This window comes from Melanostigma gelatinosum (genome assembly GCF_949748355.1).
Source record: "Melanostigma gelatinosum genome assembly, chromosome: 18".
Lineage (NCBI taxonomy): Eukaryota > Metazoa > Chordata > Actinopteri > Perciformes > Zoarcidae > Melanostigma > Melanostigma gelatinosum.
The window spans coordinates 4659131-4684949 of NC_136651.1; the positions used below are offsets into that span (position 1 = coordinate 4659131).

Below are 25819 nucleotides of genomic sequence, written 5' to 3' on the forward strand. Positions count from 1 at the left end.
GTGTTGAAGACAGTCAATTAGCATCTCTATTTGGGAACTGGTACTAAAGCGAAGCAAGGTAAAGATAATAGAAAATATTAAGCTAAAATAGAATAAGAGGGGTATAGAAGGCAGCGGCAAACATAAAGCCTTCAGCCTTGATTTAAAAGAAGGGAGAAATGCAGCTGACCTGCAGCTTCTTTGGGGTTTGTTCCAAATATATGGTGCTTAAAAACTGAATTATGCTTCTCCGTGTTTAGTTTCACCTCTGGGGACAGAAGGCAGACCCGTGAGGTCTGGACGGTTCATAATGTAGCAGAAGAGCAGATCATAGAAATGTAAACTATTACGATCCACGTTCTTGTTCCTAGTGAGGACTCATCCATTTTTTATGGAGACCTGTGAAGTCACTGTTACAGTAGTCAAGTCTTTCGAAGACAGGTTTTCCCAAATCCTGCTGAGACATAAGTCCTTTAATCCTTGATATATTCTAAAGGTGATAGTAAGTTGACTTACTAGTTGTCTCAATGTTGAATCTTGCAATTCATGTCTGAGTCCATGACTACACCAAGTGTTCTGGATTGGTCTATTGTCTATTTGCCGATTGGAGTTGAATGGCAACTTTTAATTGTTCCTTCTTGGCTCCAAACTACCTCAGTTGTATCTTTGTTTCATTGAAGAAATTCCTGGCACATCCAATTGTTTGATTTGATTGGATGAGAGCCGTCTTGTGCCAGCATGCATTTAGTTTTTCTTCACTATATTATGACCCTGAGTTTATTTGTATCACTGTTTAAACACGTTTGTTCTGAGACATTTACAATTGTTTTTAATGTATTATTTATTATCCCAGATGCAGTTATCTGAAATAATTCTTCCAATATACTTATGGGCATGTGAGTACTGTCAAAAGACTCAAAAACATGTGAACCTATCTTGAGCTTTTGCCTTCGGCCAAGAGACAAAATCAGCCTCTTCCTTCAAGATGCTCATAGCGTCTGCCTCACCGACATACCAAAGAGGCAGACGGTGCTGGAACATGTCGTTCCTTCCTAAAGGAAGCAGCCTACTCTCATCGTCTGTCTTGTGAGACCAGTCCAATTTGTTGCTGTGACTGACCGTCAGCTATATGAAGGACTGTTCCTCTTACTCTGCTTGAAATCCTCCACCCGCTTGGTTCTCCTTGCAACAATTTGCTCTCTCTCTCTCTATCCTGCCGGCCTTTTTTCCTTCTTGCCCTTCACTGTAAAGTGGCCAATCCGGAGGCGGGAGTGAAGGGGGCGGAAAAGATGACCCCTGGTGTGACGGCCTGTAGGGAAGCGGGAGCGTAATCAGTCATATTGTTCGAGAGAGAGAGATCTCATATGGTCCGTCAACTTGGGGGGTGTGGGTGGGTCTCCACATTCAACCTGTTAAATACAGACTTAAGTCATTCACTCTATTTTTGTTCTCTTCCCCCACTTGGCATGGCGTCTTGTAGCCAGTAATCCTTCTCATCCCACTCAGCTCCTCCTTCACACTGTTTTGTTGCAATTTGTCTTCAATTTTGCTCCAGTGTTTCTTTCTTTAATTCTCCTCCTCAGCACACGCGGACCAACATAACTTCCTCCCTGTAGCCAGCTCTGCAAACCCTCTTCTCCCCTGGGTAGAGATTTGATTTTCTTTGTTTTCTACAGTTTGTTTGAACTGCAAGAAACAGCAAACTGTTCAATGGCGTTGAAGGGTCCACATGGAAATTGACATGTTATGCAGCCAGGGAGCTGGATATGTTCCGGTCCATGAGCTCGAAACAGTCCTGTAGAGCCTCCACATACGTCTGGGATCACACTCTTAGAGTCGTGATAACAATGGGCAGCTGTCTGTTGGCTGCTGCTAAAAGGAATCAAAAGAAGTAGGGATATGTTCAATTTTAAAGAAACTGAAGCATGATGACACATGATGATTAAAGCATGAGCAAAGCGCTGGCCAAACTCGGCGCTGAGGACTGGTCTGACTGATAGCGGTTGTGAAGTGTAAAGCTGCAGAATCTTGTTGTGATTGTAAGGAAGAGCTGATGCAGCAGTTGGTTGTCTGGAATCCCACTGAGACTGTTGGCAGCTTGGGCAGGAGTCAATATACTCGTACCGTTGTCTGTGGTGGTGGGAAAACACAATTTGACAAAGGCCAGGACAGTGCTGTTGAAATTGCTTTGAGTGTGGTGGGTAAAAGAAGAGATGCCCCCTTCGACTGGAGTGTCAGCTGATGGGAAAGTTTGTTACTGGCAAAGTAATGGCAGTATGATGGAATAATACCTGCTTTAATGTGGAATATGTCGCTTTGACTCTGCACACTCTGCATATTTCATATTAATGCATTTATTTGCTGCATGCAAGCCATCTATATCCTTTATAGTTTGAATAATTTTAGCCACAGGCTTCACATTTATGGTTTTGAATAAATGTTTCACCAACTATTTGATGTTTCTCTGAAATCTGGTCCAGCTCTCCACATGTTTATAGGTTTTGGAAGCTGCCCAGTTTCCCGTACTGGGCTGACAAAGACTGTCTGATTACAGCTTCTCAAAATGTTGCATAGAAATGCAATTTGAATTCAAAGGACATCCTTTGCAGCCTCGAGAATCCCTGCTCGACCGTTGGCTGGAGTTCATGCGATCCTATATATGAAATATCACACATCTACATTGTATTTACCAATTATTACCACCTAGGTGGTCATCAGCCACTTGTACAGTATCATTAAAATATAAAGCCAATGCAAGTTTAAAACAATATAACCCATGCTCAAATTTCTGTATTTTATGAGCATCCTCACCATTAATCTAGGACACAGTTTGCCAGATGTCCATCAACTGGGACACTTCTTGTGTCTTCCTGTCCCCTCCAATATTTCCACGCCTCTCTCTGGTGTCTGCTCACAAGTAATGACTTCCTCCATTGCACCATGAGCCGCTGGCGAAAGAAGCTCTTTGGTTCCTTTTCTGAAATGCACTGGAGCTTGCGGGGACAGAGACTGTCATTAAGTGTTCGTCTCCGGAGAAGTTCTCCACAGATCTCATTACGCGTCTCAGGTACATGCACAGATGCACTCCAGTGCATGCTCTCTATCATTCCCTCACACTTCTTCTGTCTCTTCCTGCCTTTCTCTGCCACACACACACACACACACGCTCACACACACACACTCACATGTGTCTGAGCTTTCACACAAGCACGTCAATCCACGTGGCCATCTGGCTGTGTGATTTGCAACAATCCGATGCAACATGTGTCGAAAATGATCACGTTTTCGAAGATGTATACAGTATGCACATTTTCAAGCGTTTCGCTAAACGCATGCGAAAGCTTAAATTAACATGAGCAGAAACACACACAGTCCACGTCTTTGTTGACTGACAGCATCTTTGTTCATGGCTGACAAACATGTTGAACTGTTAAGTGGCCATGTGTTCGCATGGTGTAGAGATCATTTCAACATCAGATGATGGGTAAATACATGGTATGTTCTATACAGTGATCAGCTGTTCACTGCTGTCACTGGCAAAAGAAGTGTTGCAGGCAACTGCTCATATGACTGCCTTTCAAAAGGTATGAGCCAATTTGCAGGAGTCAGCAGAGCTGTCGCAGTGCAGGCATGTGGTCCATCTGGCACTGAGCTCATTTCTGTCATGTTTTCAAAATTCACTGATTTTGATCAGAGATCAGGGCCAGCTAAATATATTAAACAGAAAGCAGGCCCATTGCTGCCAAAAAAAATTAAAAATGCGATGAGTGACTGAGCAAAGCGAGAAGAAACATGGAGTTATATGGGCCTGGGTAAACCTATGATTCATTTCTGATTTATTACATTCCCAAGCTCAGTTCTTGTGTTACTTCAGTTTACGATAACGTTTTGTGGGTAAACAGAGCTGTTGTATTTGTATTTAAGCTTTACTTGAGGGAACTTAGACTACAAGCCATGTCACGAATCTTTCTAAATGTGTCGAGGTCAAAACCAACAGGTTGAAAAGTGAATCAATAAATAAAGCAGGCAACTCTTCAGTAAGCTTTTTACAGTCTCTTCCGTGGAATGAGTCACACACTTTGATGAGTGCGTGTTGCTTCAGACGGCGGAACGATCAGGAATAACAACCGAGCATGATCACTCATTTTACTTGTGAGGATCAGAGAGACATTGAAAACTTGGCTGACAGTCAGATACTCACTGGGTTGGACGCCGTAGTCGGTAGTTCTACAATTTGTATCGACAATCCAATTAAAATGTTTGTTTTTTTCACAAGCAGATTGGCACAATTAGAAGAGGCTATTGGAATATGTTCGTGATTTGTCCCCCTGCACATTTTATTCGAGTAACTCTTTTGTATTTTCGGTTTCAGACCAACTTGCATGCATACGTATTTTCCCAGTTATCATTTCTCTGCTTCTCTTTCTGTCTCTCACGCATGTCTTGCTGTCTTGCACCTTGCATCTCTATCTCTGTTTTCTCTCTAAGGGTACTTGTACGTGTGTTTGAGTGTGTGTGTGTGTGTGTGTGTGTGTGTGTGTGTGTGTGTGTGTGTGTGTGTGTGTGTGTGTGTGTGTGTGTGTGTGTGTGTTGGGTGCGCAATTGTCCAGTTTTCTTTTCGGCTTTTCTCTCCCGATGATCTCCTCTCACCCTCAGCGGAGCAGGCTTAATTACAGTGTGGCTCTCCGCGCTCTGCTTGGTGCTGATTAAAAGGGACACTGACGTCCCATAGGGAAAGCATGACTGGGAGTTTGTTCACTTTCATGCACACCCTGCTTATCTCTGTCTGACCAGCTCCATTACCATGGCTTTGAGGCCCAGTTTGTAATTGCCTCTCTTTATTACTGCGCCTCCATGTCAGGCCAAGGAACAAGGACCTGCTGCACCGATAGAGAGTCTGTGTGGCAAGCTAGGAATGCACACACACACACACAGATGCTGTCGTGAGCACAGTAAAAATGTGAATGCTGAGACAGAGGCCATGTACCAAAAAAAACAAAAAAATTTGAAAGTGAACTAGTGTCGCGCTGAGAATTGTTGACCTAATAAAATAGAGGCCATTAAACACGCACACGTGAAAGGCCTGACCAAGGCTGATATGGTCAACAAACTTAAGGTTTTACACTTCATTCGTTCCAGGTTGTTCCCTGTGACTACAAGGTCCATATATTATAATTGATTACCACTTTCAAAAAAGACGCCCTCTATAATTCTGATTGACAACGAATGCCTCTACGAGTCTACAGTCACGCATAAGGCCTTACTTAACGGGCCAGTATACTCAGTCAGAACCGCTTGTCGAAGGTCAGATAGCTTTGGAAACCCCCTCCCCCAACTTCTGTATAGATATACTATATACTTACTGTAGTTCAAAGGGGTTTGCATGCAAACATTTGCTAATTTCCTGGTAATTCATACAGTAGTAGTTGTGATGTTTCGCTCAAAACAACAAATGCCGGCACGAAATGAAAGTTCCGGAGTTCTTTATCTGGGGACTGTGAATGTCCGTACAAAATGCCAGCCGCTTCAGCTCTAGAGTGGCCACAACATCTCTGGTATTCCCTGGTTGTGAAAGAATTCCTTTGGCTGGTATTTTTCCTGTTCTCCGTCTGGAAAAGAGCTGCAGACCACCTGGACCAGAATCCAGTCATTAACACCTGAATTTATAACTGCACACTTAGTGGCTTGTTTGAAACTGAGGCACTCATGAATTATTATTAATAATTAGGGAGAAAATGTTACCTGTAATTGTGCTTCGTACACCTGTACGTGAAGATTACATGAATCTGTTCCTTCACGCTGCAGCTCCTCTCCCTTGGGGCCTTCAAACGATACTGGGAGAAAACGTTGTAACACTGCATCGCCTATGCTGACACAGCACCTCTCATCAAGATGGAAAGAGTGCATGATTCCTGGAATAAAACAGGCAGATGTCAGCTGTGCAGCCTGGCTTTGCGGAACATCCCTCCGCAGATGGCAAAGTTCAGTGATCAAGACCCTGAATATGTGTTGAAGTCAGCACATTTCAATTTTTCGTCACACTGTGTGTGTTGCCTGGTAGTGCTGTAGATAACCTCCCATAGAAAGGTTAAGCACATTTGTGACAGGCCGTGCGGTAGCTTCTTACTTGTGGAGAGTAATTAAATTGCTCTAAAAACCACTCCAGTTGGTGATAAGTCTGCCACACACACATTTACACCGTTTAGCCTTTTGTCCCTTTCAAATGTTTGTGGTGTTCAGTCACAGTTTGTTTGCATGTCCATGCACGACACTGTTACTGATGTGTTTTCTGTTTTCTCGTCTCACAGGCTTCATGAAAATGAGATGAGATTTAAGCCTCCATTGTCTGCCTTTGAGTTCCAACAACTCCTCTACAACCTGACAGCTCTCAGAATCAGCAACGCCGGAGGACAGAACTGTAAGTCTCTGTTTGTGTGTGCAAAAATGCAATGAACACAACTGGTTCTATTTTGTCTTTTAAATGAACCACTTTGTCATTTATACTATTACAGTAGGCATTATGGTTGGAAAATAAACATCATGTAATATAATTGTTAAATGCATGACCATTTCCAAACAATATCGGCAAAATTTGAAGTGCCACAGAAAGATATCCAACCTTTGACATTTTTATTTATCAAATATACATTGACATCACAAAGTAGCTACAGCTGCCCCAAAAATAGTTGCTAAAACAATGTCAGTGCCTGTATTCGGGGAATAGATCAACTGTTCCAAATCGGGCTCAGCAAAGAACGGGACATTTATTCCCAGATGTTCGTAACTAGTTCTGGAAATCCTCATCTTATCATCATGTCCCTGCTCCCTCTCCATCTGATAGTCTGTATAGTAAAGTACAGGCAGCATCTTAGAGGCATTACCGCGGATTAGAGCACCAAGAAGACAGAACAGCTGGTCAAAATCACCAGCTCCCGCCCACTTACTGACACCATTTTAATTAGTTGCTCAGTGCAGACGTTGTGACACACACTCTTGTGGTGTTCCACGGGCACTTGCAAAAAGACTGGCACAGAAGTCTGAAGCCCAGTCATGCATATTCCACCAAATTGTTTCCTGTAACCACCCACCACCCACATGAACGTGCAAACAAAGTCATACACACAGTTTACACTGCATCTACTGCACATCACAGGGGAGAAACTCTGTTAATGATTTTTGTTCGGTCTCAAACATTGTGTTGGAAGTGTCTTATCGCTGCAGGCTGCACAGCAAACTTTAATTCCAAATTCTCATAAAGCTGTCCTCTCATCTTTCTCGCCTCTCCCTCTCACACGCTCCTTATTCTTTAAATGCCTCTGCATCACAGGGAGAGAGAGAGTCTCCTCGAACAGAACTGCATTATTTTAATGAGAGTATTGTCTTTGAGACTATAAAGGCGGTCTTTGACAGGAAAGTCCTTTCATTTTTTCCGCCACATACAGAGTTTTGAAAAGAGCGCATAGCCTTATTGGAAATTTATGATAAATGGCGTAATGTACAGTTACCAAAAGGAAGTTAAACTGTCATAGTCCACAGGGCTGCAGCGAGCCATTAGAGATTCAAGGGAATTACAATCTTGACTTGTCTGACAGGGTTTCTTGTAGAAAGGATTGATGGCTCGTACTTGCACAGCATGACTTTAAATTAAATCATTTTAATTAACTGCGATATAGGGTTCAGTGTCTGAATATTGTTTGAATTGCACATTTTCCCCCGCGAATAGAATTCAGGAGGTAGAGGGGAATAGAGGGTAGAGGACAGGCTTGCCTTCTGATTATCCCTCAGAGGTGCAAATGAACTGGGTTTCATCACCACTGAAGGATTGGTTGGATCATGACTTCTTAGAAGTCAAGGTCCGTCCTCTCCTCTGGATCTTCCGCATAGATTACCTTCATTGTGCAGCCACCCATTCACACGTGGTTAATTCCTTATCGGACAAAGCTACATGGTCAATCGTGCAGAGCATTCGATCCATCCACCCATCCATCCTTCTTGTGTGTCTTCAGTGACAGCAGACACAGCGTTGGCCCAGGAACAAAAGTCATTTTTGTGTTCTGTGGCTGTGGTTGAGGGAGTGTAGGGTGGAAGGGATTCGGTTCAGGATGGCCTGCCGCCATCACTATTCATGAGAGGAGAGAGGGATCTTGAAACCCCACAGGAACTGCACATCTGACATACATCCACCGAGTCTCCTGTCTTCTTTTCTTCTTGTCTTGCTGCAGTGATTTATTCATTTGCTGTATCAAAGATTCCCTGGGTGACGAGTGTGCGTGTGTGGGCGTATGCGTGCGCTTGTGTGTGTGCAAGTGAACATTAAGTGTGGCATTTACAGGCGTGTGGGAGAATGAATCCGTTATTGTGTGAGCGTGTGTGTGTGTGTGTGTGTGTGTGTGTGTGTGTGTGTGTGGGTGGGTGTCAGACTGTTAACTGTAAACACAGGCCAGAACCTGTAATGAGACAGGGAGGGAGGGACAGCACTTCAACAAATGCTAATAACCTACTGCTTAACGAGATACAGAGACCCACAAACACGGACAGACACACACACACACATATATATCTCCACATATGCCCCTGATTCCAGAGCAAAGCAGATGCCCCAAACACTTAAAAAGCCCACTGAGGCAACGATTGGTCAGTTTAACACTGACCTTTGCAAGCATCAGTTTTACGTCAAAGCGATCTTCCCGTCTTCTCTCCTCCTTCCTCTCCAGACACATCGCAGCTTGCGGCGGTAACCCTGACCTCAGCTCTCATCTCCTCTGGTCCGGCCAACCTTCCCAACCCGTGGGTGGAATCTTGTTCCTGTCCCCCGGGGTTTGCTGGCCAGTTCTGCGAGCGGTGTGCTCCGGGATTCACCCGGGAAGACTCTGCCAGAGGACCTCTCTCGACATGTGTGCCATGCGACTGCCACCAGCATGGAACCTGTCACCAAGAGACAGGTGATAAGTGAAACATGAACTGTATATTTGTTATGTACACAACTGTGTTGAAGTATCTGCATGCATAATGACTTTGGTGCCAATTCCCTGACAACCAATCGACAATGTTTCTATTTCCTTGATACCTGTACATGTAGAAAAGCCTTTAAAAAAAGCCGGAAAATTTAAATGCAAAACCTTTTATGCTTGAAGGAGGACTCCACAAGTTTTACATGTCAAAGTCAATGTGCTCCACAGCCCGTAAAAACAGCTATAAATAGTTTCCTATGGCTTTTGAGTAGGTTTGCCAGGTTTAAAAAAATAACGGTAACAAGTGATATTACTGAAGTATTTCAGCTTGAAGTTGAGGCTACAAATACTTACAGAAAAGTTAAGTTTGAAAGACACGTGCTGTGCCAAAATCACTCCCGTTTAACGCTGGGTGAGTACGCTAGATTTTGAAAGTTTCCAACTGTGAAACCCAGCCCAGTGTTGCCAAGTCCCTTCAGATGAAAGTAGCTAGCAGCAACAGTTGCTAAATCTAGCGGGAAAGTCGCCAAGTTGGCGACACACTTACAGCCCCGTCCCTTCAGGCCTCCCCCCAAAGCCACTCCCCCAAAATGATCATTATGATTGTAAACATATCATGAATGTAAACAGCAAACATGACTGATGTTAGGACTCACAGCTGTCAAGCTAGCAGCTTGTGGAAAACTCCGGTGACACGCAATGAGTGCACTGGCAGAGTACGCTGCAGCAGGTAGACAGGCAGGTAGAGTTATTACAGTCCTGCGACCACCACAGGTAACGGATTTCAACAAATATAACAAAGCGGTTTCCAAAGTATTAGTTTTAACCGTATACTGCACCATATTCAGTGTGCACCATTTTATCATATCGGAATTGTGTGCGCAAGTGTATCCACTATGTAGTGCTCTCAGAAATTCCACACTGAAAGAAAGATGCGGTGTATTCGTTGTGCGAGGCAATTTAATCATACTTGTAAGACAGAAATGTTCTAGTAAAGTCATTTAAAAGTCCACCATTTCACAAGTCAGTGCTGAAAACTGTTAGCACTCATAGTATTGGCCATGACAACAAGCTTTGCTCATTGTTAAACAGTGTTGTAAAATATTAAACCGATCCAAGTTGCTCGTTAGGCAACGATACCCTTCTTCCGAAGCGTTCAGCCAGCGTTTTATGAGATGAGGGATCATCAGAAGTTGTTGAGACAATGTTTTCTGTCACTGTGCCTCAGAGAGCAGAGAGAGCATTTTTCTGTGTCTTCCCAGAGCTGACATTCAGTTATCATCGCTTCAAGGGAATGTAACTCATCATCCCTCAGGTGTATTGGCAAGCTATCACTCAAGCTGAGAACTGGATCGCTGTGCTAATACAGCAATCCCTTCATTTCACACGAGAAATCTTTATAATGACAGCTGAGCGAGTGTATTTAACGCAGCAGACATCTTTATGGGGGATAATAACAGCCGCTGCAGTATTCTTGCAGCTTCATATCCTAAACGCAGCGTCCCGTAAATGACAGAAGTAAAACAGCAGCTGTTGGGTGTGTAAACAAGTCAACCTCTATGCAGTTATTTTTCCACACTATCTCACTCTCCCAGCTTTATATGTCTCTCCATCTCACCACGAACAGACAACTCTCCCATCCAAGGTCCCACCCTCCATCTCTTATCTTTCCTCAATCTCTCTCTTCCTCTCTATCTTTGCCTCCTACCCTCAGACTTAAAGTATCAGAGATCTGACCTAGTTAGGAGATGCCTGAGGCTTTGGCTGTGAGTGTGCTTTGTGACTGTGTGTGTGTGTGTGTGTTTTTATGCGTGTGTGTGCATCTGAGGTCCGGAAGCAAGTCTGGTATCGCTGCCTGCCTGCTTCCCCCCGAATTAGACTTGTTAGCCGCCTCTTGGCTAATGATGTCTAATTTGCTTACAGATTTCCTGTGTGTCTTATGTCTCTTCTCAATCTGGATGTCTCGCTCTCTCTCTCACACACACACACACACTTGTTCTCTGCCTCTTCTTGTTCCCCAGACTCCCTAGTCAGCCGCTCTCTGGCTTCCTTCTTCCTCTCAGCTAGGATTGCACCTGCATTCCCCAGTCACCTTGACTTTGTTTTTAGCATCCTTGACTCCCTTCTGTGCAGTCTCCTCTCAAGTTTCCTTGATAAATGTGTCTTACACAGACACATTTCCGTTGTATTAATACAGTATCCAACAATAACTTCAACATGAATCCAAGAGCAGATGTGAGAAATGGTGTGGTTTTTCCTGTTCTTTAAAAATATGGAAAGTGTCAGAAGATAGGAGAGATTGTGGTCTGAACACAAATGTCCTTGTATTCTGAGTTGTTTGAAAGAACCCCCCCCCCCCCATTATTTATTAATGAACCCGTTCAACTGCAGGTTGAGCTTAGCTGCATTTAGCATCTTAACGGAGTTCACACCTGACAAGTCCCCGCAGGCTGTGCAGATTTTTTTTATACACCCACAAACACACAGTCGCTGTAAAGGATGCTTTTGACATATTTTGAGTGTCAAATATGGAACACGATGTGTCCTCTGAGTCATGGATCGAAAATTCCTGTGCTTGTTGTGTTCTTTGGCATGACGCTCTTGGTTCGAATAGCATTAGCTCTATTTTTCCAATGTCATGTCATGTTCTGACAGCCGGCTGGCTTGTCTTCAATAAAAAGAAAAAAGACGCTCTCTCCATGAATCAGAAAGTTCAGGTCAAGAGGAACTATCAAAGTGAGTTGATTAGAGACACCCTGTTCATCATTTGTCACCAGGAGGGCGGACCCATCTGCTGTTTCTCCTATCCAAATCTTAATTGCTGTATAATTACCTGACGACTTGCATCATCATGCAGGATGTGCCCACAGACAGAATTGGGATGGAGTTTATTCACTGGCTGCCGAGGGAAGCTGCAGCCAATGGTGCTTCATAATCATGATTTATTAACAGTCTCTGAGTCGTGTCGGTTCTATTTGCTGTAGCGCAACACAACAGATTGGAAATGTTAATATTTGTGGTGGAACGAGCAAATTGCGGTTTCTGCCGAGCACTTGTGCTGGGGGGGCTGATGAAGGCAAACATATGTCCTTCAGATACAACAAAAGTGTGTGTAGTGCATGTGTTCCCACAGCTATGGACGTACGTTCATTTCGGTGTACCACTGGCCTGGACATGCGTCTTTGCTGTGTGTTCACCGTGTTAATTGCATACACACCATCCATAAAATTGGGCAGAGGACATGATTGATAAGGTGGAGAGTTGAGGAAGGGACGAGATGATTGCAATGCATTGATAAAATGGAGACACTCAATTTTCACTGCAGCCCACTAGGGGAGCGCTCATTAATCACCTAAACAAATGAAACACCTTATGCTCTCGACACTGTCTAGTCTCTGCTGGGTATTGAGCAATAGGGTACTGTATTCAAGCTCCTCTCTTCGCCCTGCTTCCTAATAGACATGTGTAAGTCCTCCATTGTGAGCCAACTTACATCTTTAAAGAACAATGGCATCTGAAGATGCTTTCTTTTTCTCAAGAGAGATGCCAAACATGAATCTAAAATTAAAAGCTGCCAAGTAATTAGGCTTGCAAAGTCAAATTACTAGCCACGAGGGGTACTGCTATAGTCTGTGAACATAGTCGTATCATGTCTTGTGTGGATCTTGAGGCAACTTTCTGAAGTCTGAGGCATTTACTCAAGCTCAAGAGGGAACACATTTTTAACAGAAAGTCTGTGTTACAAACTGGGGGGATGGAGTTTGAAAGATGTGGGTGTTTAGCAAGCTGGGAGGGTCTGATGAAAAGATGCTCTGTGGTTGCATTATGGTAAGCGTGTGATGCAGTGGTTTTTTTTGGAGTTAAAGTCAAGAGATCTCGGCCTCTGGTGCTTTGATTTGGACCGTTTGTTGTTAACCACGGGGCTTCAGGGAATGCAAAGTCAGGCTGTCGGTTGACCCACCACTTTGGTCCACACTTAAATACCCCAACAACCACATTGGATGGATTGCAATTAGTGCACAGCAGCTTGACATGACATCTACATCAGCCTCAGGTGTACTTTGTGTTTAGTGCCAATTAGCAAATCTAATATCGAATATGTTTTTAAGAAACCCACACACAATCAGTGAGCCAAACCGAGGGAATCATTTGATTGATTTCCTCTTCTCTTTTTAAACGACACCTCATAGTATGCATGAAAGGTTTGACGTGGATCTAAATGATCTTTATTTGGGTCTCTAGCTACATCCAGAGACTGGCTGCTGTGTGATCATTTGCCCAATGCATAGACTTCCAATTAAACCACGTTTTCAACACTTACTTTGGATCTAGCGATAATCTGGCGCCTATTAAGAAGGCCAGCTAGAGTTAGGCCAGCTAGAGTGAGCCCGCAAGTACCTGAATGCAGCATGTGCATCTGCTCTACCGACCCCAGAGTAAATAAGGTTCCTTGTTCTGTTTCATAACAGCATATGCTTGTTTCTCACCATGACATTTGTGCGGGGCCAAATGTTTTGAATAATGCACACTGGTTTTGCATAGCTAAATGTCACGCCCACTGCAGTGTGGTGGAGGAGGTCGGGGAACAGCAGCTTTTGCTTAGTTCTTGGTCTGTGAAGGGGAACGGACCACCAGGGGCTCCAGCAGCGAAATACATAGAAGTGGTCCTCATAAAGGCCATCACCTAGAGTACCTGTCTCATTGCATCTATTAGGGTACAGATGAAGAAATGACCATTAGAATGCCAGCTTTACAAATGGAGGATACTGTGACTCAGTGTTTACCAACAAAGGGCTGCTTCAGAATGAGACCGAGTAAGCCAGGGCGTGCATTTCCCCAAATGCCTGCCTACCGTAAATGCCATCTTCAGCTCTCTAAGGTCATTAGTTCGAAAAAGATTGTATGGGAGAAAGTTGAGGCAGACCAACTGATAGAGAGTGAAGCCGGCTCTAGCACTGGCTTATTCTGCTCCCTAATCTCTCTGGTGGGCTGCATTTGTTGCAGGCTAAGCCTTAAGATGCCCGGTCTGTGTCAGCGTGATGGGATATGAGGAGCGGCAGCGAGGGGGGGGAAATAAGTGAGAAAGAGCAAGAAAGACAGATGTAGTCAGTTAGAATGAATCTCACCATGTAATTCCTCCTGCTGATCCTATTCAGCACGCTCTACTTATCTCCTCACAACCAGCGCATTTATTTTACACCAAAAATAAACAGAAAGATAAACAATGTGCACACTCTGTCTGCCTGCCTTGGTTCACAGTCACACTGTCAGAGACCGCTGATTTGAAAAGGTTTCAACCTTTCCCTTGATGAAATTGGTTTGACAAGGACGACTTAGCACAACCAAACCGGTCCATCACCGAAATGAATGAAAATGAGGAAGTTTCCCCCTGCCTAAAAACAGCAGGTATGAAAAGAAACCCTCTAGAAAAGAACAACTACACACTGTGTCTTACAGAGGAAGCTACAGAAAAACATAGAGCTCTTCCACCTTGTTGTGGCAGGTGATAGAAAATGAAAATAGAAGGAATTAGAGAGATGCTGTTCAATCAAAGGGACATTCATTAGAATTGCACTTCTTTAATGTCAGGGGATGTTCAAGAGACACATTTAACAAAACTCTGTGAGAGCTGTGCTCAGGCACCTGCTAAACGTCAGCATGTTTCGCATGTTAACCATCTTAGTTTAGCGTGTTAGCGTCGTTATGAACTACAGCATTAAACAAAATGGAATCACCAAAGTCGTTAGAATTCGTTATGTGGGTTTAAAAAATGTTCCATTTCATGGTGTAGCGAGATTAGATCGACCCGACTGGATTAAATCTGTGAGGGTCAGCCCGCCACCGCGGGTAAGTGCTTCAGAGACATTCCAGTGTCTCTGAACTGGCCATTCATCACAGCGGGGGAGTTTGTGAATAAACTTTCTCAGAGACTCTTCACACAGACCGGCTTGGCGCTCTTTCTCTGCAGCCAGTAAAGGCGACAATTGTTGGCAGTCAGAAAAAGACCTCAAGACAGGATGTGAAGACAGCTATTGATTAACCGAGGTCTTTACACGCACACATAACCTCTCTCTGTCTCTTTCCCCCCCTCTCATTCTCTTCAACAAATGTCAAGAAGACCCTGACCAGAACAAGTCTTAAACCTTGGAGCTGCAAACAGGAACCGACTCTAGTTGGTGTCCAATATTCTTAGGACGGAATTAGAGAAGTCTTCAAGTTATTCAATACACACGCTAAAAGTATTCAACAGATGATTCCAACGGAGTAGGTCTGTTTCTGTGAGTAATAGGTGATTTAACGATTGATCAAACTGTGGTTTGATCAATCGTTAAAGTTAGTGATAATAACCTTATGTTACGTGGAAGAACATGTACTTTGCCATCGTGTTATTGCTGTTTGTTTGCCGTTTGCTGTTTGTTTGTTCAATAGTTTCATAAAGTACGTCAATATTAAAAGACAAAGACGTTTGAATGGTGGCTGAGAGTTACATCACTGTTCGGTCGTAGAATATCGCCTCACCTTTCTTTATTCGTTCTTCGCAGATAATGTCTGAGTTTATTTTCCCTTCGTAACTTCTTACTCACCTTAATTCACGACAATTGCAATCCATCCAGTGGTTGTTGAAAGAGTTCACTCAGGATCACAAATGGCAACATCATGATGGCACTAGAAGAAAGGTCAGCTGATCATCAAAGTCATAAAGATGCATCATCTGTTTGTTTGTGCCCATCCATCCAGTCGATGTTGAGATATTTCACCGGTGGCACTAGATGAAATGTCAGGGGATCACCAAAGGATTCATCATCTGGGGACCATGAATGTCTGTAGTAGAAATTCAAAGATTCATCCAACTGCCAGCGTGGCTAAAAAGAGTACACATATAAAGTCAATGCACGAGGAAGGCAGAGAAAGTCTTAAAGTTGTTAAATCAGCTGAATAAAAGTGCAAGATATTCAAACACTGACATTTGATCAGAGTAAAATACACAGTAAATCGTTTATCCAGCTCCTCTAACAACTTGGGGACCCAGAGCGAGACAACATGAAATATAACCCATGCTGTTAGGGTTTGCGTCCCTGATACCCCAGGGCCTTGGACATAACAAATTGGATGACAGCCGCTATACACAAAACAGGAATTGATGCATTTATTTTCCACAGTCACAGTATGACAAAAGACTTATCCCCAGTCGTCCATATTGTGCACATTATGTATGGGGGTGGACAGAACACACACACCCTCCCTTCCTCTGACATCCTCCTCTCCTCTGCAGCAGTCCCCCCCCCCCCCCCCCCCAATTCAGACCCCACTGACGAGCCACATCTGCAGCAGCAGGCGCTGGCAGCAAATCTGTGTTAAATTAGAGAGCAACATCCCCATCAAACAGTCCGGCAGCAGATTTACCCCAACTTTTTACCCTCGAGGCCTCAGAGCTGCAGACCGACTTTTCCTCTCACTGCCTCTCTCTGTCCGTTGTGTTTCCTTCTCTCCTTCATTAAAGGGAGTTCACATGCATTGGCGAATACATTTCCTTGGCCCGAAGCTTTTTAATGTTCCACTGGGCTAAGTAGACAAGCCTCCCGGAACATATGTGTTGAAAAGCTCATGTTTTTGACTTCACATCCATGCTGTGTATATGTAGAGCATGAAAGAAATAAACTATTCTAGTTTAGAACTATTTTGTTGAAAGCAAAAAGACGCCTCAACAGTCATATAACTCACGCAACCATGTGTTGCTTTGAACTTGCGACTTGTTTCTTTTTGTATTTCTGGGCTCACACATCATCAAAGACCCCACACATTCAGAGAGACCTCCCAAGATGGTGCACAAGGACATGCAACGATTTTTCGAAACTCAATTTGGTCAGTAAATAAATTTCGATTTTGGGCACAAGGATGTAATAACAGAAGAGAGGCCCGCTCTTATCTTCTCCGAAACAAAAGCATACTTATTTAAAATCCATTTCTCTTTGGATTGTCTTTCCCACGTTTCTATCTCCATCTGGCGTTAAAGCTGTTACAAGCTACTGCAAACAACGATAACCCCCATCTTTGGAAGAGCTACTGGTCGCACTTACTTTGAGAGGGACACTGAATGACGCACAACACACTCAATGAGGGAAATGTGGAAAAAGCTTGATAGCAAAGCTGCCAGTCTTTCATCCGTTCTCTAGTGCCTCTCCATGCCGCTGTGGCTGTAATACAGCGATGTATTCAGTCCTATCCTCCACAAGTGGCTTCCTTAATGAAGTGCATTAGACCTGGATGTGTGTGTATGTCTTCAGAGAGTACAATGAGGAGTGCAGGGACGAGGTACAGGTAGAATGAGCACTGGTAGAAAGGAGCTCTGTGCAGTGGCATGTGTATATCAGGCTCTTTGAGAAAACAAAAGAAACACCTCTATACTGCTTGTCTCCCATACAGAAATGTTGCTTTGCCATCACACAACAGAGAAGCTTCAGGCGGAGTACGAGAGGGCCGGGCGAGGGCAGGATAGCGGGATTGTGTGGATTTGTCGAAGGGTTCGAAATGTGCGGCGCCGCGGGGGGGAGCTTCGCAGAAATCCCAAATCATTAAGGCTGACTGAACGCTCATTGATTCATTGATGAAATGACTCTGAAGTAATAATGATCAGCGTGACGATGAGGAATACCATGTGAGGAGCCAGACTGCCATTCAGCGACAGTTTGTGATGCATGCCGTTAGCTTTTCCGAGAAGCCGATGGAATGATAATGGTGTCGAGGAGGCCCTCGGTGGCTCTGCGGCCCCATATCACGCTCAGTCATCTTCACACTCGGTAAAGTCAGCACATTTCTGCTGCCATTAAATTTACTACGGCTCATTGGGGATTGACACTGCACGCCATCAGTGTCATTGTAATGCCTTGTGAAATTCAAGAAAGATTCACTTCTTTCTGCGAAAAACAATCATTACTAAATACTCTGTTTAAATGACTGGCATTACATGCTTGGAAGTCATGTATTATTCACCTCACCTCTCCGAGAAACGAATGATTTTTACCCAGACGTTTACACTTCATCGGGCAACGGGGATAATTGTTCCCCCTTAATGGCAGCGTGATCAGTTTAGCTTCGCAGCCGTTATTCTATCTCATGCACTTGACTTGCAGGTCTGAAGTTAACGGGGCTTTATTTAGTGATGGCAGACATTGGTTGCAGTGACCCTATAACTAGCAGCAAGACTTGCTTTACTCCCGTGCTCAGTAAAGAGCTGCTCACTGAATCACACCGTAGGCGATGAGGGAGTGATGGGACATTTTAATAAGGACTCTGTAAAACCGCATGGCCGCCGATTATTTGCCATGCATCGAGACGTCATTGGTGTTCTCTAGAAAATCAGCGCAATTGTTATTATCAGCCCATGCTGAAGTCCTTTCAGAAACTTTGAAAGTTTGAAAATGATCAAAATAATTGTAAGTTCTCTGATACACCGGCACCCAGTGAATACTAAGCACCATGCAGCGCATCAGGAATGCTAAATATCTTCTTGCAGCAAAAACAGCAGTTCTTTTTTGTTACAATTTAAACCAACAAATCAACAAATGTTGATTAAATATTTCATGAATGTCTGCTTATTGTGATCTTCTGAGCAGCATAGCAGTTTGCTTTTTTTTCTTCGTGGTTTTCCGAGAATGTAAACACTGATTACTTTGTGGTCCTCTTTAACCCAGTGAGCACTGACCCGGATTTCAAAGTTTATTTCTGGTTGAAAAAGCGTTGATATGGGGTCTGAACGTCTAAGACGTATTTTAACCGTCTTTTGAACCGGCTAAATTACGGTTACAATGTCAACGTGTCACAAAACACCAATTTGTTTTAAAATATTGATGGTTTGTTCAGTTGTAGGTTGAAAGAGACTCGATTTTTGTTACTTTAAACATATTTCTCCAAAATCATATTATGCTGTCCGTTCATATGTGGTCTACACAAAGACGTTATTTCAACGCATTCAATGTCTCATATAAAACGTCGTAAATATGGAACTATAGACTGTGTGCTGTCCACAAGAAGCTCACAGGACATCATAATGAGAGCAGAGCACATTATGTCTGTATATGTTCACTAAAATACAACTCAGTGTTTACTGCTGGAATACGCATGCGCACAGACTCTGCATTGTTCTAAGTTAGAGGCTGGAAACACGACAAGGTTTGAGCTAGCTCCCAGTGAGCATTTTTCCGTTTAAAAGACGTTTAAAAGACGTCTATGCCCGACGTTGAAAAGACGTTCAGAATTGGTTCAAAAGTGAACGTTTTTCGCCGACTATTTGTAGACTTTGATTCAAAGCTCACGTTTAGACCAGATATCAACGTGATGTCCAATACTGGCTTTCAACTGATAAATGTGGATGTGGTTTCTTAGTAAGCCTCTAAATCATGATATATTGGTATTAGCACAATGTAGAGGACGAAAAATTATAGAATTGCAAATCACATTTAAATCTGGTCTAAGCATGAACGTCTTTTCAACGTCTACAAATAGTCGGCGAAAAAACTTTCACTTTTCACCATCTTTTCAACGTCGGGCATAGACGTCTTTTAAACGTCTTTTGAACCAAAAAATGCTCACTGGGAAGCTTTAGTCAGTCAGTTATTAAATTAGAATTGAACGTCACACTTTCACTGTTTCATTTCAGAAGTTGCCGTTGCACAAATTCATCAACACCGAGGAGCTTTTGAGGGTTCACGTGGGTCCGATCATCTCGGTCTGTGACGTTAGAGCCGCTGAACTGCAGCAGGAGACAGAGTTGTTTTTCTCTGAGTCCTTTTGCTATTTCGTAGTCGTACAGTGTGCTCCGACACGATGTCAGTTTCTTCACTGTTGTCGATCTTTTCCCTGTTTGTCATGGTATTATTATTCAGCTCTGCCTGTACCTTGCTAGATTTTGAAATGTGGTATAATGAGGACTGACAATCTGCTCAATGAACTGAGGAGAATTAACCAGAGATTTGGTGTGTGTACCTGTATATCGACACATGCTGCACGTGATCGAATCCCTTTAAGTGGTTTAAAGCTGTGAGTTGTTTTTGTGAGGCTTTTGAAACAACAGTTTGTTTTTCAAGACATCATAGAATTGGTAATCTCTCCCACTTGGTGGCGGAATTGCTTTACTTCTTGAAGGTCTTTCGGACTGCATTTGGCTCTTATATTTCCCAAAGCAATTATAGTCGGGGGGACTTTAGTTGTCTTCCGCTCTCCATGGTGGGCTGTGGGGAATGTTTTTTTTTCGGGTTTTTTCCGGATTGTGCTGTGGAGTAAAATGTTTGCATGGACTGGCTGTAGTTATGGTCAGAGACACAGCGCACTCTGCTGGTGATGGAGAAAACACCACCGTCTCTGGTCTACTTGTGTCAAACCTTAAGCGTGAAAAACAACAAACACACACAGGCAGGTGTGTGTGTGTAGTAGGAGTGTGTAATCCTTACATTCCTCTCTGTTGCAGGTGCGTGTGAGTGCTCAGACTTCACCACTGGGATGACCTGTGAGCGCTGCCTGGATGGTTACTACGGCAGCGCTTTGATTGGCACGCCCGGTGATTGTCAGCCTTGCCCTTGCCCGGACCGGACCAGCTGTGCCGAAATTGCGAAGACAGGACAGGTGGTCTGTACCAACTGCCCTACAGGACAGACGGGTGAGCTGAACCACCAACAACGAAACAAATATTTTTTTATTCTGCCGCCTGGGCTTCATGTCGAGAACAAAGCTATGAGAGCAGCTCCACCAGACAGCAGATGAGGAAAAGACTGGCTTTAAAGCAGCTCGTTTGCAGGACCTGTCATTCGACAATGTCACCTGTAATTCAGACATTTTTAAACTTGAATTATGAAAGAGTCTGTGGTGACATGGGGATGCCCTCCAACAGTGTTCAAGCTCAGTCATCTATTTTAAATCCTCCTTTCACCTTTCCCCCCATGTAGGGATGCGCTGTCAGGTGTGTGAAGATGGCTACTCCGGTGACCCCCTGGGACAATCTGGCCAAGCTCAACCGTGTGTGAGATGTGACTGCAATGGCAACGTGGACTTCAACGCTTTGGGAATATGTGACCACGTGACTGGGCGATGTCTGAAATGCCTGAGACACACAGAGGGCGACCAGTGCCAACGCTGCCAGCGGGGTTTTTACGGCGATGCCCTGAACCAGACAGCTGGCCAGAAGTGCAAGTGTGAGTAACGGGGAAAGAGAGGAATTGTATTTCTGCAGGACAAAGTCGCCCCCCACTGAAAATGTGCTTACTCTTACTTCCCCTGGATGTTTGACCGTCACTGTGCAGAATGATGGATGTGCAGAGTCCGACACTGGCAGGCTGTTTTTACATTCACCTGCTGAGGGGGGGGGGAGTTTATCTGCTCTAACCTTAAACAAATACTTAGTTTTTCTCGCGTGCATCCATCAAAAAACAGAGAAAGGTACAGGAAAGGTATGGGGGCCACGTCTAACAAAAACTAAATGATGACTGTAAAAACTACATCAAAACATTTGTTTACAAAATCGGCCCCGCACCTACTTTAATTCATCAAGACTTTTCTTCCGTTTTTTGATTAGTAGTTCACTGTGGAGGCATGCGAGAAAGTTTTCTTTAAGAATTCACGGTAACAACGGGAAGAGTAATTGATATACACATTTTATAAGTGAAGTATTCCTTTAAATCTGAGTTAAAGACGTTTCCGTGAAGCATAACAACGTGACATTACAGCTATGAAGTGGCGTGGAAACTTAAAGACGGCAGGACATTTTTTTTGCGTATTCATAGATGAAGATTTTACAGCGAGGAATAAGAAGTTGATATAATTTAATAATGTTCAACATGATAATGTCGAAAAAATGATACCATGATATTCGCTGAGTATTTCCTTTTTTAAATCTTAAAAGATGTTTGGAGGAGATGTTTACAAATTCTTGAGTCGTCTCTCAAGACTTGCATGACATGACATGCCTGTTAGGACTCCGATTGTTCTGGTCACCAGATGGTAGCTCGGGTCAAGTAATAGTCAAATAATTCCATTAGCTACATGCCCTTGGGTGTAGCTTTTAAAGTAATGCAGAAAATGGTGCATTCACATGGATCAGGAGTTCATACTCGGTATAGGAGACTCTCACGTCTCTCCTTGACATTATTCTGTACAGACGTTTTACCCGAGGCGTACAGGTAGAACCGAGGTATAAAATAAACCAGAGGATGAACACATCACAGCTATTACTCGTTGGGCCTCTCTCTGTCTTTGTAGCTTTATTTCAGTGTTTCACTCAATTGCACCTTTTTCTTTTTAATTCTCCCCACCCCAGGATTCCCTTCATCTTCTCAGGCATTTATTTCCCCTATTTGCAGCTTTTGCCCTTCACAACTCATGGGTAGTGCTGTCTGTCATTTTCTTCCATTTTTCCCTCAAGCACTCCGGAATGAAAATCAATGAAAAGTTACCAACATTTTAGTGGTTAACAACGTAACATTTTCATTGTTTTATTTGTTTCTTCTAGCGTGCAGCTGCGATCCCAGCGGAACCGTTGGGCATGTAAATGAATGCCACCCTCAGACAGGAGATTGCCAGTGTCTCGGTCATGTGACCGGACGGGATTGCAGTTATTGTGAAGTTCACTTCTTCAACCTCCAACCAGGTGTAGGATGTGAGAGGTATTGAGCTCACCTTTGAACAACTGGGTGTTTTTTTTTTGTTCATAGACATAACAACTGAGCTCATAAACTGAGTCTATCATTAAGACATTTCCCTGCCTTCCTTAGGTGCAAGTGTAGTCCAATTGGCTCATCGTCCATCGCGTGTCATCCAATCACAGGGCAGTGTGTGTGTCGTGCCGGAGTGGAGGGGAGACTGTGTGAGTCTTGCCGTGTGGGCTTCTTTGGATTCTCGTCACGAGGTTGCAGAGGTACAGGACTTCACTTCAGGCATCACAAATGTGCCATCCTCTAATCCTTTAATACAGATCACACAGGAAGACATTTCTAACTCTTCAAATGTTTTCCTCTGCTCCCCCATCTTTCCTCGTGGTCCCATCCTGCTTTCCTCTGCCAGCCTGCAACTGTGACCCAATGGGCTCCATTTCAATGCAGTGTCACGGCAACGGTACCTGCCACTGCCGCCAGGGCTTCGTGGGTTATAAGTGTGACAAATGTGAGATGAACTACTTCCACAACAGGGCCACGCACCAGTGTGAGGAATGCCCAGTTTGCTATGGCCTTGTCAAGACACAGGTGAGTTTCTGGTTGTTTGTGGTTGTTGTTATGTGGGGTTTTTTGAGCACGGGCCAACACAAACAAGATGTGAACACAACATTGAAATGCTGCAGGATACAAGATTGGGAGCATTACACACATATTCCACTATACTGACACTGTGTATATATATATATATATACACAATACACTCTACTCCACTCTATCTTTACTCAGCAAATAGATGTTTGCTGCTTTATTAATGCTTTGAATGTCATATTGCTCCTTTAAGTTAACTTGTTACTCAACACTTACTAATGTGTGTTTGCTGCACAAATGTATAGAACTGTTTTCCTCACTATTGTATTATAAGCTGCAATTTGTTCCTGAAATAGCCCGGTCCCCCCTGCACATCTTGCCTTTGTAGACCCTCATGAAAGCCGCATGGCTCCTTTGTATTTGTAGATTGCAAGTAAACAGTAGATGTGCAGTGAAACAGAAAGAGACATTTGCCCTAATGATCTCCTGGGCAGCTTCTTTCTGTCCCTTGAGATTTGTTGCAACCCACGTCTGTGTGCTGAGGTGCTGCGTCACTGGACTTGCCTCGTGAAGTCAATCCAATTCCACCAGCATGTTCTGTCTTTCCTCTGAACGCATTCTTTTTCCAGCTAAAGGGGCTGTGTGTTCTCCCTGGACCGACTTGTACCTGTGTGAATACCTACTGTGATTTCTGCAGTATCAGCAATTCAGTGAACAACCCAAGCCTTGTCTGCTCTGAACACCTGCAATTACTCCTCAGTCTCCCCCGGCTCCCCGGCTCTGCCGCTCCCACCTTCTATCTCTGCTCACATTTTCATCCGGCTTTGCACACAGAAAGGAAAAGACGAACAAAGTCGCAAAGAGAGGAAGGTTGGAAAAGGCAGAAATATGTGATCGATGATCAAGAAGGCACCGGATAACAGCGAAACAAAGAATGGGAACGAGCTACATGGTACTTATTCAAAGACAGAGGAGCACAGTTATTTCTGCTACCAGAGCCGACACCTCGTAACCACAGACATGTAAAACAAAATACAACATGGTGGTGTGAAAAAGAGACCTTTTATAGGTCCGGACCATTTAACTTCCAGGCTCAACAAATTGGTGCCAATCACAGCGCCGTAATTCAATTTTCAGACCTGGACTTCCATTCTCTACGAAGCCTCAGCCAGCTATCTTCTGACGCGCTTTCTTTGGCCACATGCTATGCAGAGAACAGTGTGAGTGGACGTGGATATGAAAACCGTGTTCTATCCTTATCCTGTTGTTGCGTATTCATTTATTCATTGCTTTTGTTGAAATGCTACATTTTAATGTCATGCTGTACCACGAATCAAAGTCCCATCTCAATCCTTGATGGATATATATTTGTGGTGTAGTAGTTGTTTGTGTGTTGTTGTTCTTTTGTTCTGTTTTGGTCTCGCAAAATCTGTATTCTCATTGACGCCGTCGGTGATAAATCTCTGTGCTATTACTGTACAGGCAGAAAAGATGAGGACTCGCCTGCAGGAGTTGGAGAAGCTGCTGGCTCACTTTGATTGCCGCGGTAGATTTGGAAAGCAGCAGCACCTGCTGAAGTATCACATGTCCAGGCTTTATGAGCACGAGCACCAGAGGGAGGATGCTCTACCAAATGCTCTGGAGGATTTTCTGGCCCTCCAAGGTAACAGCAGATGGAAGATGATCCCACTTGGCCTGTCACTCCTTTTAATGTTTCCTGTGTGGTCACGCAAGAGACGCTCGGCAGCCTTTGCTTTGTGAAATGTGAAGCTCGCTTTATGTGCCTTTGTAAGTATTGTGTCACATTTTGGCTGTGAGACGATAATGTGCCATATCAGTACATACAGGACCAGCGAGCACGGCTGAGAAATTTGACATGAAACCGCCCACGAGGTTCTGCAAAACAGGCTGTTGCGCTGTCTGTGTCGCCTGGTTGTGACACTGTTACAGATATAACAAAACAAAGCGATTAAATCAGGAAGCAGGCAACAATACAAACCTCTCCCAATTGCTGAACACAATGCTGATATATCCTCATTATCTTTGGGCTTACAGGCTCAGCTGCACAGGCCAAATGGAGACAAATCATGACAATATAGAACAAGGCGCCGTGTGACCAACTTAATCCCTATTTCTATGACAGGCGATGCATCTCTAATCCCTGGCTTATTATGATTGTAGTTGCAATCACGATAATAGTTGTCTTACGTCCCAAAACACCCACATACTTACACGCACATACACACATATAGTTACCAGCCATGGCCTTTATGACACTGGGTGGCCCAATAATGATTTAATGAGTATGTCGGAGCGACAGGCTCACTGTGCGGGCACACGGGAGCCAAACAAATCACACTGGGGCTCACACACACACTTGTTATCTCTTATTTTATGTGACACAAAGTCAAAGAGACAAGCAAAAGCAACAAACACCCAGACATATTGTACTAATTGTACTCGGCTCCAGACTGGCTAGGCAGCCAGTAACACAAGAAATACCACTGAATACAAAGTGAGACTGTGACAAACGTGGACAGAATTCCCTGTGGTTTGGGGGTTTTTTCTGTCTACCAACAGGTAGACAGAAAGGATGAAAGTGTGAATTCACACAGAACATGAGTGATGTGTTAAAATACTGCGCTCTAGCTACAAAGAATT

The 25819-nt window shown here is 43.8% G+C and overlaps 1 protein-coding gene across 1 annotated transcript in view; it reads left to right on the forward strand.

Moving 5' to 3' along the window:
* The window catches only part of lamc3 (laminin, gamma 3), an 89090-nt gene that overhangs the window by 53669 nt on the left and 9602 nt on the right, over positions 1 to 25819 (forward strand). The window contains exons 11-18 of the mRNA XM_079289946.1: positions 6288 to 6397; positions 8694 to 8921; positions 20395 to 20583; positions 20870 to 21115; positions 22429 to 22582; positions 22691 to 22833; positions 22980 to 23158; positions 24641 to 24821. Coding sequence (XP_079146072.1) covers positions 6288 to 6397; positions 8694 to 8921; positions 20395 to 20583; positions 20870 to 21115; positions 22429 to 22582; positions 22691 to 22833; positions 22980 to 23158; positions 24641 to 24821 — 1430 coding nt within the window. The remainder of the gene's footprint in view (positions 1 to 6287; positions 6398 to 8693; positions 8922 to 20394; positions 20584 to 20869; positions 21116 to 22428; positions 22583 to 22690; positions 22834 to 22979; positions 23159 to 24640; positions 24822 to 25819) is intronic.